Raw genomic sequence first — 15,495 nt, 5'->3', positions numbered from 1 at the left:
GCGTCGTCGGGATTGTTCAGAGGTGACCCGAACAATCCCCATGGAGGAGAAGTCTGGTCTTTTCGCCGAGGCCAGCCTGTCGCTGGAGGGATCCTGTTGCCTGCAGATCCGGGACCCTCCAATTAAAGCGGCTGAAGGCTCCCGCAGGGGTTTGGTCGGTATTGCACCCCCAAGTGCTGAAGCCGACATACGGTCTAGAACTGCCTAACCGGGCGCCCTGGATATCATCAGTAAATGGGTTCCCCTGCGATACCAAAAAAGGGGTAGTGTCGGTAACAAGTTTGCAACGTTCTTCCTACGTTACATGCGTCCATGGACTACGGTATCCGCTCACTACCCTGACGGAGTGTATAATTGTTAGTTGTTTGCCAACCCAGTAGTATAAAAAAAACACATATATTAATGATTAAGATGTGTCTGAAGATTATAAATTTTTCGCCGATGTTTTCATCCATTTGCATAGACCAAGTAATTTAAACAGTATTGTCTTACTCACTAAACAACAATATTAAAATCAAAGCAACAGCAAGCATTTCGTTGGACATTTTTTAGGTACATTGACGAAATAAAACCAAAATATTGTATTTTTACTACTAATTAGATTTATTGATATCTATGTCAACACATCCTCTATACAAAACCTTGAAAAATATCTATCCTTACTCGCCTCAATTCCTAATTAATACTTTCATTTTAATTACAAAGTAAAAAAATATATGATAACGCTAAATTAAAATATTTAAGGAACATTATTTCTAAAACTTTAATTGATGAATTATTATGAAACGTCTAAAAATTGGGTTCTATTAAGTTCCCAAGACAATTGAAAATTTTACTAGCGCATAAGAGTCGTTTTTTTTTATAATTTCTTGACTAGAAAAAAAATAACCTGTCTTTAGTAAGGGCAACATTACATCTTGTGAAAAACTAAGCATAATCTGTGTAATCTTAATGTTATAAAAGAAAAACTATTTACTTTTTACAATCAAATGATATTATATTTTTCAATTACCGTATATTTTGGCACCGGTGAAAGGCATCTTCGTGTGTTTATTAATAGTTATTATTATTATTTTAATTGATATTATTGTTTATCTCACAAGTAATCACGATTTACGAATCAGCAGATGGTGATATAAAAAAAAAAACAATGAGAATGACATTTCAATAAAAAAAGATAGGATAATTAGTGAAACCGAACATGCAAAACCTACTTGACAATAAAAATAATTTATGAAACGTTTTACAATAATGATGCTAGTTCTGATTACACAACAGAATCAAAATAAAAGTCATAGTCAGAAAGCGAATAACTAAGCATCTTTTCATTGAAATCTCGGAAGGCGAAATGATATCACTAAAATATAGATAGTTCGACTTAGTTGCGTGCGTGATTATATGTGTGTGCGTGCTCTTGTAGCTATGCAACTTTTATTAGTGTGACAGTGGTCATCTGAGTAACACGAGTTTTTTTTTGTGAATACAATCATTTATAAAAACGTCTAGTGCTTTCAAAAATATTTTTATTACTTAATAAATAAATGGTTGGTTCTCTTGCTATGGTTAGTTTTAAACGTATTTATCTCTTTTTATTTTGTAAGTAGGTTATAGTTTATTTTTGTTAAATATTGCGCAAACATTTAATTTAAATGCATGCCAATTTAGTGCCATTATTAATGTTTAAAATTGTAGAACAAAAGTGAAATAAAATAAAATGAAACAGTGCCATATTAAATTAACTTTTTTTTCTTATACAAAGTGCAGTTATTCAGTCTACATTACTGTACCACTTGGCACGCACACATATTTATTTCTACAAGCTTAACGCGCTTCAGCCTGTAAGATCCCACTGCTGGGCATAGGCCTCTTTTCCTATACCTATAGGAGAAAGATCAGAGTTTAATCCACCACACTGCTCCAATGGGGGTTGGCGGATATATTCCCTACTATGAGTAACGATCACTGCAAACCAGTGCTGTGACCATTGCGCCAACGCGTCGTCTGCATGCTTAACGCACACATATAATCGCGCGCACAGAATAAGTTGAAATATCTATATCCGATTTCTTTATTTCAAAAAACGATTCGTTTTGATTATGAACTGTTAACGAATTTATTGTTTTTTGTAAACGTAGAAAACAGAAAAAAGTAATGAAAGAAAATTTAGTCAAAATTGTCTTTGATACATCAGAACTGACATCAAGGACAAATTAAATCGCTTACAATTCAGCCGAGCATGACAAAGAAACTGTTAATTAAATTCATCAATAATAAAAAAATTAAAATCTTTGTAATATTTTTTAAAGTGAAACATTCTATTGACACAAAAATTTTCGTACATCTATCGCATGTCGCATGTCACAAGTGTTCCGCGGTGTGTGTTTTGATCATAGATCAAGTAAAAAAAAGTAGATAATGCGCGGCCTTTGTTGTTACTGAAGCCACAAAACTCGGCTCCTTCAAGTAAACACACGCGCTCACGCACACATATGCATCAAACTACGCTCATTTTCGTTAGTATCTCACGGGGCCTCGTACAGTAACTTTGCCTTCAAAATGCCGTTCTTATGTAATTAAATGGTGCAAAAACAATACCAAAGTGAATAAAAAGTCTGAAGAAACATCGTTTCACACGTAAGTAAATACAAAACTTTATATTTCTTGTTATTCCAAAATAATATTGAGGTTATTCGGAACTTATAATTTCGATGTCCCGAAATGACGTACCGAGGGAGTGTTACCAGTAATTTTTATTTCCATTAGCCCAAAATGCGGGTAAGTAAATTGTAGGCAATCATAGAAAAATAATTAAGTAGAAAGTGGACATCATTATTGTGTTTTTTTTTATCGTGTGATTTTTAAGTTTTTCCTAAATTGAAGTCAAGTTAAATATGAATTTTTAACTTGTTTGTTTCTGTTTAAATTTGTGAATTAACTACTCATATTTTACTACTAAATATCATGGTTTTAGGTTTCCAACGAATATTTTAATAGGAGATGAATGGGTTGAGCTGTTTTACGACTGAGCCGAAATGAACTACAACGACAGCCATCCTCATCTAGTTGGTTTATTCAAACCATTTTGATAAAGCTGACATGTGCGGTACAAAACGTGGACTTCGCAGAGTACCATCAAGTACATACTCCTACTTACTACTACGTATTTTAATGTTATATTTTTTGTTCTAGGACCTACCGGATGTGTCTAAATCAGTCGTTAACCAAGATTCAATCTTTGATACACCCAGAAAACATAAACTAAGAGAAAAGTTTAAAAAAAAAAGGAACTTAATTTTAAAAAAAAATGTAAAAATAAAATCAATTTATTACAGCAAAGAGTTAGACGTCTTTAAAGCAGGAACTTGCCCCTCAGAAGAATCATCAATTACTTAAAAACGCAAGTTTTCATTGACACAGATTTATATAATTAAATAAATCAAAACACGGCTACAATAGATTTATGTAACAATTTGAATCGAAAAAAGGAGTAAATATACTTTAAACTATAAACAGGTTTTTATTTTCACATACCCATTTTACCTATATTAAATTAATTGTTTAATAAAAAATTTAGGGACTTTTTTTAAAAAGTGTCAACACTTCACTCACTCACACATCTTTAAAAAAGTGGTTTCAGTTTTCTGTTCTAGGTGCGTTATCTATTTTTTTTTACTTTATCTATGGTTTTGATCTGTGTATTAATTAATGTAAATGTTTTTGTTCACTAAAGTATCACTTGCAACGTGGTTTCATAAGACCACACTATTCTTTTTCTCTTTAAATTAACAGTTTCTTCGTAATACGCTCACAATGGCAGATTTCTATAATTTTGAGAGGTTATATTTTACCCATTTATTTTGACAAGTCTAAACTGAAATCAATTAAAATCACAAGCGACTTCTAGATGACATAGTCAGGTTTCACATCAATTAGTGATATTGTAAAAAAAAAGTTATACACTTTTGATTTGATGATTACTAGGGTCCCGAATTTATGTAATATATGTTATGTCACAATAATTAACTACATCAACACTTATAGTTTGTTTGTTAAACAAATAAATTCTATTAATTGTCATATGCTCAGTATACGGTCAGCTAATTTGTTTCCATACAAATTTAGAAGAGGGTAAAACAAAAAAAAAAGTTAGGTCCTTACATATGAAATTGGCATTAAACGGACCGTTTCCGGACTTATACACTTTCAGTAGGTACTTGTCATTGGCAAAATCATCGGCGAAAAGCTGATGGAGCCATAGTCTTTAAAGAAGAAGAAGAAGAAGAAATTGGCATTTTGTCGTACTGGCCACTTTGATCTCAAATATTTCCTCTTTGGTTAAGAATTACAAATTCAAATTATACAGCTTACTCATACATTTGTGTTCGGATGCGTTTGAGTTTTGTCGAACCGAAGACGGGCAGACAGCGGCACTAGGCCACGAAACGCGCCAAAAATGGCGTGAACTTATGTGTGTTGCCCATAGTCACCACGCTGGGCAGGCGGGTTGGTGACCGCAGGGCTGGCTTTGTCGCACCGAAGACGCTGCTGCTCGTCTTCGGCCTGTGTATTTCAAAGCCGTTGGATGGTTAGTCCGCCATCGGTCGGCTTTTAAGTTCCAAGGTGGTAGTGGAACTGTGTTATCCCTTATTCGTCTCTTACGACACACACGGGATGTCGGGCGGGGGTGGCTATATTCTTTACTGCCGTAACCACACAGCAGGGATAAATTTTTGCAAGGTCAAAAATTTAGCTCCGAAGGGGCAGTCCAAACCGCCTTCAAACATTTTATTGCTTCCCGTCCGAATGGTTTTTAGTAAAACTATCAATGAACTACCTGTAAAATGGCAAAAGTGCACATCTGTGATAGCAATGGTACATACTTTGATTAATAAAATATATATATAAAAAATCCACTTTATGTTCCGACCATACAAACGCCAATTTCATATGTAAGGACCTAATAGATGTTGATTATTTATCTATACGTTGTGACCGTAACATGCCAATATACATAAACTACAGAAGTAAGATGACAGATTTACAAATCATTCCTTACATAGACAAAAAGATATAAGGTTTATACAAATGTGTTTTATGACCCACCCGAACTTGTAAAACGCTCTTTTTTGGGTGGGTTGAGAACTAGAGTACCCTCGAGTTAGGGGGTCGGGCTATACTTCTACAGAGTAAACGTTATTAACTGATTATCTGATTTATCTATTTTTAATCATTTAATTTTATTTGGAAATATTCAGAAACTAAATTATTTTATGTAACCTCTATGCCATTTTTATCTATCTTCTGGAATATTTAATTTATTCATGGTTTTGCATATCGTATCTTTTTTATCACAGTTTGAGATCCGAGCCTAATAAGAAATCTGTATTTTAACTCAAGTTTATAGTTAGAACTTTTTAAATAATTTCAATAAAAAAGTTTGATAAAAAAATATGCTTTTTTTAAATAAAAATTGATTTAATTTTGTAAAAATAAAAAAGAAAAATATATTTTGTGATCTGTTGTGATTCTAAAATCAGAATTTGAAAGGAAATTAGTCATGTAAATGTAATGTAGTATATGTAAATGAAAAATTCACAAGAAAAATAAACTTGAAAAAAATTTACCCGCCGCCATTTTGAAATTTTATCACAATATTACTCATAAAAATTTAACATTTTCGTTTCGTTATTAATATCTGCATACATTTTCACGTCTTAATAACCGTACCAATTATTAAGATAACCGCCTAAGTTTGTTAACTGCTTAAACATCGAAAAGTGTTGCCATTTAAAATAGTTTCACAAATATTCTAAATATAAAATATAATGGCGGGAATTTGTCCATCCTCAACGGATGTACCGTTATTATTTCCCGCTGCGTATGAAAATTGGAAAACCACCTTTTCACCGTTGTTGCAGTCGACAGTGACGCGTCTCAGACCTCTTGTACCGTAGTATGAATCTGTACCCTAAAAAAAAAATAGGACAACTTAGGAGGTTTTATGTAGAGATTTTCTTTTAATCGAGAAAGATTTGCAATAATTTTTTTTTTACCTTTACAATAAATAAATAAATAAATTACAAAGCTGTATCGAAAGCTTCATTTATTATTTTATGGCAACATCACTGGTGTCATCATTGACATACCACAATATGTTAACGAACTTAGCACAAATACAATTGCCCATTTCTAGACAAACATTTGACCAGCTTAAAAAACAACATTTCCACAAAAATTTGTTGTTATTAGACCTGCACAAAATCCAGTTGCTGTGGGAACACATAATCAACGTTATGACGTTAAATTAAATGTTTAGTAGATAATAAAAATAGAACGTTTGTAAGTCCAATTCAAATTATGTATAAATGGACAGTATTAGTTAAAATAATATTGTAAAGAAAGACGTAAAATAAAGTAGATTGTTAAGAACATACTTGCAATGAATGAGAACTCTTTAAAAAATATTTTAGAGACGTCCAGCATATCAGATCATGCATAGTTAGTTAATTGCTGCTCTTTTTATATATCATAAATATTTGATTATTTGTATGCATTTTATAATACATCAATGAACAGTCCTAGTACTGCCTACCTTTAATTTAGCGCTGGCAATATAAGAAGTGTTCGGCAGGATCTCCACTGGTTCTTTGAACATTGCTCTGAATGTGTCGTCACTACCGTCACAACAGAACGTTGTTGTGTTCGAACCGCATACTTTTTTCGTTGCCAAGTGAATTATCTGGAAATTGAGATTATTTCTAGATTAATTTAATGAGCTAACTTGAATGAAATAATTATGTAGATTTCTTAAATTAGCCTCTCGAGGCCTCTTGTCTCACTAAGATGGCTGATAATTTCCCTATTATAGTATTTATGACAAGACCTGGGAAAGCATTACCAATTATATTTCATTATGACTATTCAATCAAAATCAATATAATGAGAATTAAGTACGACTGACTCGTAACTGTACGGGTAAGCAAATTACAAATAGATCATTAAAATCAGCAGATATTCATTTGACACCCAGGGTCTAATATCTGTTAAAAATACTGACACTGAAAAGATTAAACTTTTTACAACTTACTTGCAAATGAACTTCATATTCGGTGGGTCCAAAGTAAGATCCATACAATCCAAAACCAACGACAAAGATTCTCTGATCAACGGTGAACCTTATCCTATCAGTCGTACCGCTGTAACCCCATCGAGATTCAGTTTGGGAAAACCTATTGACTGTCAATTCCTTTCCAGTCATACAACATCTAGGTGTATCTAGGAAACCTACATTTGGTTTAGGATTAACGGTAAAATAAAGGAAAAGCTGAACTATTTCTCTGTCGTCTAGTAAGCCACTCTGTGCCGGTCCCATAGCGAATTCTTCCACTGACATCAATGGGAAACGTATGGCATGGAACGCTCTTCCGAGTACCATTCTTTGGTTGTTTGGTGTGACGGGTAGTTGTCTTCGTATACATTCAGCTTCTGACCAGCGTAGTACTGCTGCGAATATTTTTGCTTCCCGTATACGTAGAGTGTCCCTGTAAAGATAGTATTAAAATACAATATTATAAAATACCATATAATTTCCAAGCACCACCTTATCAAAAATTAGTTATTGGATATCAGAAATTAACAAAAATAGGATGGAATGATAAAAATATATAAACAAACAAAAAAGGATCTTATCACTAAAGAGAAATCTCTTCCAGAGAACTTTTGGACAAAGCTTATGAAGAAAATAAAGTGGAAAAAAGTAGTTCTAACGATAATTGTTTTTTGTAAAATAATTTTCTGTATTATTTTTTTTTTGACTAAATAAAATATAAGACAGAAAGCGATGAAAATGTTATAAAAATAAAATAGCTTGATACAATATTCAGAGTGCAATACTTAAGCAATGACTCTTTAGTTCAGTAACATGTTTATCAATAATAACTTTTGTCTTTCTTATAATATTATTTCACTTATTACAAATTCCTAGTCTCTTAATTCAAGGGCTCGTAAAGTACTTGTTAGATCTCATTTCAATTTAAATGGGACAACATGACACACATCACCTTTCAATAAAAAAAAAAATCATCAAAATCAGTCTCTCTTGTTAAACATTTCTGGGGTAATATAAATAAAAAAATAAATAAAAAATACAATCAAATTAAGTAAATATCTTTAACATACAAACAGTCTGCTTCTAGTTCTTGCGACTTAATGCCTATAGTTTTGATAGCAGTTAGCTGACGTAATTCTGATCACTACAAAAGTATAAAACAAAGTTGCTTTATCTGTCCCTATGTATGCTTAAATCTTTAAAACTACGCAACAGATTTTGATGCAGTTTTTTTTATAATAGATAGAGCGATTGAAGAGGAAGGTTTTTATTTTTAATACATGCATAATATAATAGAGGAACACTGATAGTTTTAGCAACCGTGCGAAGCTGGAGTGCATCGCTAGTTACAATAAAAATTAAAAACATGAATTATCATTATTTTACCTTTCCAAAACTGCATTCAAAGTGTCTTGATCAATATCAGTAAAGCCTTCAGCGTTCAAAGCATCAGTTGTGTTCTTGTCTATCATTTCCAAGCAGAGAGCAGCCAACTGTGGCTCATCGAACAATCTCGCTTGTGTCAATAGCAAGAATGCATTGTCCGTCCCAAGATTGCTTTTAAGGAAATCTACACAGTGCTCCTCCAAAGCCGCCACAGCATATTTCTTAGCTGTGTACAAAGTTGTCATGACACTTTCTGGTCCAATCCTTACTTCGTCCGAGTAGAGAAACTTCAGCAAGTGTAAAAACGCCGCCGGTTCCACATCTGGTAATTCAACTTCCTCAGATTTTGTAGCCAGCACTCCGTTGAACATGGCATCGAATACCGCACTGCCCACTGATAGCACGAACTTGTGCGCGGGTATAACTTGTTGATTAGCGTCTTTTCCTACAATGAAATGTACATCGGAAAGTATTTCGTTGTTGAATAGAAATGATAATCGTTCTTTTACTGTCGTTTTCGTCGCCTGCCAGTTGTGCAAACGACATCCTGTGTTGTTCGTCGGCTGGAGGTTCTCGATGGCTGATGAAGATGGCATAGGTTCGTTCGCATGACCGTTCTCTTCATCGACGTGACTGCCTTGTCTCGATTGCTGGTTTGACGGCAGCATGTTTTGCGGAGGCTGCTCGTCCCCACCCGCTGCCTCATCGAGCCGTACGTTCAATACTCGATTCAAAATATCATTCTTAGAACCAGAAGCCATAACTAAAATTGTTTCTCGAACATAACACAAGATCGCCGGTCGATGTAAATTTTGTCGCCCACTTGAACGCAAAGACGCAATCTCAATATTCGCTACATGAATTGAGGAAGCGTGGCCAATGAGAACTGATTTATTGGCGTAATAACAGAATTATGTTTGTGTATTTGTTTAGACGACTTTTCGATAAAATTTTCCCATTTTTGACAGCCTTGGTAACTAAAATGACAAGAGAAAACGACAGCTGATCTGACAGTGACAACAAAATCATTTTAGGCTTTCTGTGGTCATTGTATGTAGTACATAATAATTCCATGGTGGTCATATAATTTGGATTTTGTGTAGTTTCATGTAAAATGGAAATAAATGTTACGAATCACGGGAATAATTGTGTTTGTTCGCAAACGAAAAAAAAACAACTTCAATTTAATTGACAAGTAATACAACGTAGGTAGACGAAAAAATAGTCAAGAGAATACGTAACAGTTGGCTTTTAAATACACAGGCCGAAGACGGGCAGCAGCGTCTTCGGTGTGACAAAGTTAGGCCTGCGGTCACAACTCGCCTGCTCAGCGTGGTCACTATGGGCAAAACACATGACTTCGCGCCATAATGTTTGGCGCGAACATGAAGAGGCCTATGTCCAGCAGTGGACTGCGATAGGCTGAAGTGAAGAAGTGACTAGGTATATACATCTTATTTTTCTCCACCACAAAACCATTTTTTTAGTGAATTGCTGTTTGCGAGCCATTGTGGCCTTTCATTTTTATTTATATATAGGTTGATTAGATAAGCGTTTAAATATAGATTAAGTAGCTGACCCCGCAAACGTTATTTTGCTATATATTTTATAAACCCCTTTAATACCCCATCCCTTATGACTTAAGGGGCCTACTCAAAGCACTGCCTGCAGGGCCCTGCTTGCAGTGCCACTGCCGATCGTATTGTATGTATGCATGCAGGGCCGATATTTTAATTGTTCACCCTGTCGCAGGGCCGCAGTGTCGTTCTGCCAGCCCGACACACGATCTCCCCACTCCGTAAACTGCAATCAGGGACATGTGTAGCTCGGTCGGGCCGATTTAGACCACCATTTTGTTTACGTCGGTACATTGCGACGTTTGTCTACTCTATTTGACCTGGGGTTTGTCTTGTCAGTGGTTGTCATTTAGCAATTAATCAGTTAGTTGGTGGTTAGTTGGTTTGGTTTTATTATATTACTAGCTGACCCGGCGAACTTCGTATCGCCTAACATAAACTTTATCGTATGGTATTAAAGTTCAAATTGACTTTTAAGTATTATCACAAATCTTTTGTATGGGAGTATAGAAAAGTGTTGTTTTTAGACTTTTTCAGGAAATTTAAATTTTTTTTTTTTGAATTTTTCTCTCCGTAAGAACCATCCTCGTACTTCAAGGAATATTTAAAAAAAAAGAATTAGCGAAATCGGTCCAACCGTTCTCGAGTTTTGCGCTTAGCAACACATTCAGCGACTCATTTTTATATTAAAGATTTGTTTGGCTCTGTTTTCTTCAAGAAAAATGAGCCAGCGAGAAAAAGAGGTGTGGAGGGACGTAATCTAATTGTATAGGGATTTGCCATGTCTTTGGAAAACTAACCACGATCATTATCATAACAAAGATATGCGGTCGCAGGCTATGTCGCTTTTACATGAAAAATATTAAACTTTTTTACACCAGTGCTTCCTTTTTTTTTTTTGAACGCTACAAGTACTCAATACAGTCAAACCCAATGCTATTTTTTGGTGTTTGAATAATGTAGGAGCCATTTATAAAAACTGACGAATTTAGGCAAGGACAAAGAGAACACAACTGAACACGACAACGTATGCCGCGTAAATGATTTGCAGTGCTTTGTGGAGCAACATCCTCTGCGGCAGTAACTGCAAGCAGGCCCTGCAGGCAGTGCTTTGAGTAGGCCCCTTTAGGGGTATGAAAAATAGACGATTCTCAGACCTACCCAATATTATATACAAAATGTTATAAAAATCGGTCCAGCCGTTACGGAAGAGTATGGTGACTAACATTGTGACACGAGAATTTTATATATAAGATAAAATAAATAGGACAAGCAAGGAGTATTTATCGTCATCACGTTCGGACGACAATATTAATATAAAATACTAGGTCACTCGTCTTGCAATATATTTATTTAATAACATCTGTCTGTCATCTCTGGCTCACGATGCGAATAGACAGTCGATCTGATTGAGCTGACACACACGCTTTTTAATAATTATTTTTTCACATTTCTTTTCTATACATATCATTGAAAGAGCGAAGTCTACTAATACAGGCATAATGTGTTTAAAACGGGGCTTCATGTACTACTGTTTGTACTAATTTGAATGGGAATAATATATCTCTGTCTAATTATAAGCACTAAGCCTCTGATCCTTGATATATTGATTGCTCTGCTTGATAGAGTTTATTCCGCTACTACACCAGCAGGTTGACAATAATTTTATTAATTAGCATTTTATTAGTTTTAAAATTCACGTGTTCTATTATATTATTTTATTATATTGTTATATATAAGTGTGCCCGTGACTTTGTCCGTGTGGAGTTTAACAAAAAGTTATTGTTAAGTTCACAGAGTCATAAAATAAATAAATGTCTAAAATATAATTATATTTGCTCTTCATTATCATCATCATTACAGCCTATACAGTCCACTGCTGGACGTAGGCTTCCACAAATTTACGCCAAAAATAACGTGAACTCATGTGTTTTGCCCATAGTCACCACGCTGGGCAGGCGGGTTGGTGACCGATATTTGCTCGCAAACGAAAAAAAACCGACTTCAATTACAGCGACAAGTAACAACAACGTACGTAGATGAAAAAATAGTCAAGTTAATACGCGTTATCAAAGATTACTCAAAAACTTGTTATCAGATCTCGATGAAATTAAAATATGACTACATCATAAATATCAGCTTTCGATTAAATTAAAAATCATCAAAATCGGTTCACCCAGTAAAAAGTTATGCGGATTTTCGAGGGTTTCCTTCGATTTCTCTGGGATCCCATCATCAGACCCTGGTTTCCTTATCATGGTACCACACTTAGCTTTTGATTAAATTAAAAATCATCAAAATCGGCACAGCCACTAAAAAGCTATACGGTATAATACATACAACGTAGGTCGACGAAAAAATAGTTAAGTAAAAACGCATTATTAGATATAACTCGAAAAGCAGTCGTTAGATCTCAAATACATTTAAATGGGACCAAATGAAACACTTTCTTTCTTCTGTCTTTCAATTCAATTTTTTTTTGTCCAAATCGGTCCACCCAGTCAAAAGTTCTAAAGTAACATACATAAAAAAATACAGTCGAATCGAGAACCTCTTCCTTTTTTGAAAATCGGTTAATAAGTAGCCTCAGTTACTCCTTACTACATCAGCTATCTGCCAGTGAAAGTCCCGTGAAAATCGGTCCAGCCATTTCAAAGATTAGCCGGAACAAACAGACAGACAAGCAGATAGACAAAAATTCTGAAAAAAATATTTTGGTATATGTATATACACATCGATATGGATTTGGTAAAAAGCGGTTATCTTAAGATTACAAACACACACTCCAATTTTATTTATTTGTATAAACTGTTCTGATAACAGAACGCTGCATTCAGAGATACAACGACTTATAAAACCTTGAAAACGAAAATCAGCAAAAACAATAATGACAATTCAAACAAGTAACAAAATTACTAATAAGTAGATTATTAAAGAAGGACTAAAAAATGAGATCCATAAAATCACATCAAAACACAGCTATCAATTCTGAGTTTTTGACTAATTTTTAGAATGGTTATTATTATTACACGATGGGGTATGGAGTGGGCAACAGCACCCTTGGCTTTTCAAATTTTCTACCTACATTGCTGTAAAATGAATAATATTTTAAAAAAAGGAAGAAAACCGTGTGGTGTCGTGGGACACCAGATAAGAACGAAGTTCCTTATTATAAAATATTAATTTCAAGTTCTATTTAAGATATAAAGAAAATAATTATTCTCGCTTGCTTCGGCCTTGTAATATCCCACTATTGGGCATAGGCCTCTTTCATCATGTAGGAGAAGGATCAGAGCTTAATCAACCACGCTGCTCCAATGCGGGTTGGCGGATATATTCCCTACTATGAGTAACGATCGCTATCAGGTGTACATGATAACAGCCGGGACCGACGGCTTAACTTGCTCTCCGAGGCATGGTGGGCAGACCCACAAGGACTGCACAAACACCCAGACCACGGCAAACACATGTTGGCCAATACAAATGTTTGTCATGTGCGGGGACCGAACCCGCAACCGCCAGAACAACAGCCACAATCCATGGCTGTGACCGTTGCGCCTACGCGGTGTCATAAAAAAAAATTGAAATATTATTTTTCATTATTTGAATTAAAAGTACGTTGCGATTGAGCATAATTATGTCTATCTTATAAGATTAAGTCATTATAAAGTTTGTTATGGTATAAATCAAGTGTCTTTTAAAATAATGTATTATTTGCAAAGCTGTTTTTGGGATAAATCCTTATTCATATTTGATAGCGATCTGTTACACGGGTTCCGAATAAACAGTTTTTAAAAAAAAGATTTTTAAAAATTACAGAAATTATTTATTTGAATTGAATAATATTACTTTTAAAATAATAAAATAAAACACACGGAACTGGTATAGAAAAAGATGTGTGACCGATATGAGGGATCCGAGCAGACTGACTGCGAGGTCCCGTCCCTACTGCTTCTTTAGAGACAAAATGCTGATGCAGCATCTAAGGCTTGCACCACAGCGCAAAGGGGTGCATGTGCTAGGCTATAACAACCCCCCGCTTAAGATGAAACTTACACGGTCAGAGCGTGAAGTTTCTCATAGGAAGTAGAAAAAGGGTAAGATAATTTTAAACAATCCTCAAACGAGGTTGAGGATCTGGTGAACTTTCTAATCTGTCATCGGATTTTGTAGCGGATCTAGTGAGCTTTATTTTCTTTTGAAAGGTCAGACATCTTTCTTTACAGAAATAGTAAATTATAAACACTAAAAACAGAGATATAGAAACATAGAACATTATTGAATGTGGATTAGTAAATTCAAAATTATCATCTAGATTTAAATTGTTTACAAGATCTAGTAGACTATCAGTTTCCGAATTTAATTTAATAAATTTATCTAAATCTAATTTAGTATTTAATTTTACAGATTTATAATTAATCGTATCATTAAATTTCTTAAAAGCATTGAAGTTGCAACATGAATCATTAATAAGATTAAAATCAGAATGAATTGAATTTGAATAGATTTTAGGATTAATTGAACTTATAAGTTTTACATCTTTGCAATAGCCGTTACATTTTGGTTTCAAATTGACAATACCAGTACCTAGTATCGTTACATCAAAGTTATCGTTTTCACAATTGAGATGTAGTTTTGTGGGGGAGGAATGAGTAAAAATCCATTTATTATTTCCTAACGATTGCCAAAAGTGTACATCTCCCGAAATAAATTTTGTTTTACACTCTTTAGGAAGTGAATATAGAACTTTAGACATAATTTCTGTTTCACAGATTGGGTTCTCGATAATATTGAATTCTTTTAAATTATTACAAATAAAATTGTCATTGAGGGTAATTTTACAATTGTATAGATCATCAAGGACACAATAACTGGTTTTATCATTATTAACCGCTACATATTTTGCGGATGGAACAATTAAGGCAAAAGAATTAGGTATATTATTATCATGAGGCAAAGGAATTGGAATACATTTAAACAACTTAAATTCACTAATTAAAACTAATGGAATCTTAATAGTAAACAATAGCTTATTGTCTATAATACAAGAAATAATTTCAGATAATTTTAATACAATATTTATGTTTTCAAGTTCTAACGGTACAGGAAATTCAGTAAATCTAGAAAGATACTTAACATTAGAAACGAGTTCATTATATAAATCTACAGGAGTAATAATAGAAGGATGCAGAGTATTTGTCTTAGCAAATAATATAGAGTTAACAGTATCTTCTAATTTATAGGATAAGTTTAGGAGACTTGATTGAAGCACATTAAACACTTCCTGTATCTTTGCCCGAAATAGAAGAGAATCAGTATTTATTGTCATACTTGTTAAGCTAGATGATAGATTTTCTATGGCGTCGTTAAGTCTTTCTTCATTTTTATTAATTGTAGAAAGAGTTTCATTAAAATTAGATATAG

The 15,495-nt window shown here is 34.0% G+C and overlaps 1 protein-coding gene across 1 annotated transcript; it reads right to left on the bottom strand.

Annotated features, from left to right (window-relative positions):
• Positions 1-5,454: 5,454 nt before the first annotated feature.
• Positions 5,455-9,255, bottom strand: LOC123659126 (BTB/POZ domain-containing protein 2-like). Its single transcript, XM_045594385.1, has 4 exons — positions 8,495-9,255; positions 7,088-7,541; positions 6,593-6,739; positions 5,455-5,968 (listed from the first exon to the last, which is right to left on the bottom strand). The coding sequence occupies exons 1-4, from the start codon at positions 9,253-9,255 to the stop codon at positions 5,810-5,812; spliced, it is 1,521 nt and encodes a 506-aa protein (XP_045450341.1). The 3' UTR covers positions 5,455-5,809.
• Positions 9,256-15,495: the final 6,240 nt, after the last annotated feature.

Source organism: Melitaea cinxia, chromosome 13, assembly GCF_905220565.1.
Source record: "Melitaea cinxia chromosome 13, ilMelCinx1.1, whole genome shotgun sequence".
In the NCBI taxonomy this organism is placed as follows: domain Eukaryota; kingdom Metazoa; phylum Arthropoda; class Insecta; order Lepidoptera; family Nymphalidae; genus Melitaea; species Melitaea cinxia.
This window is presented reverse-complemented; position numbering and strand designations above follow the sequence as displayed.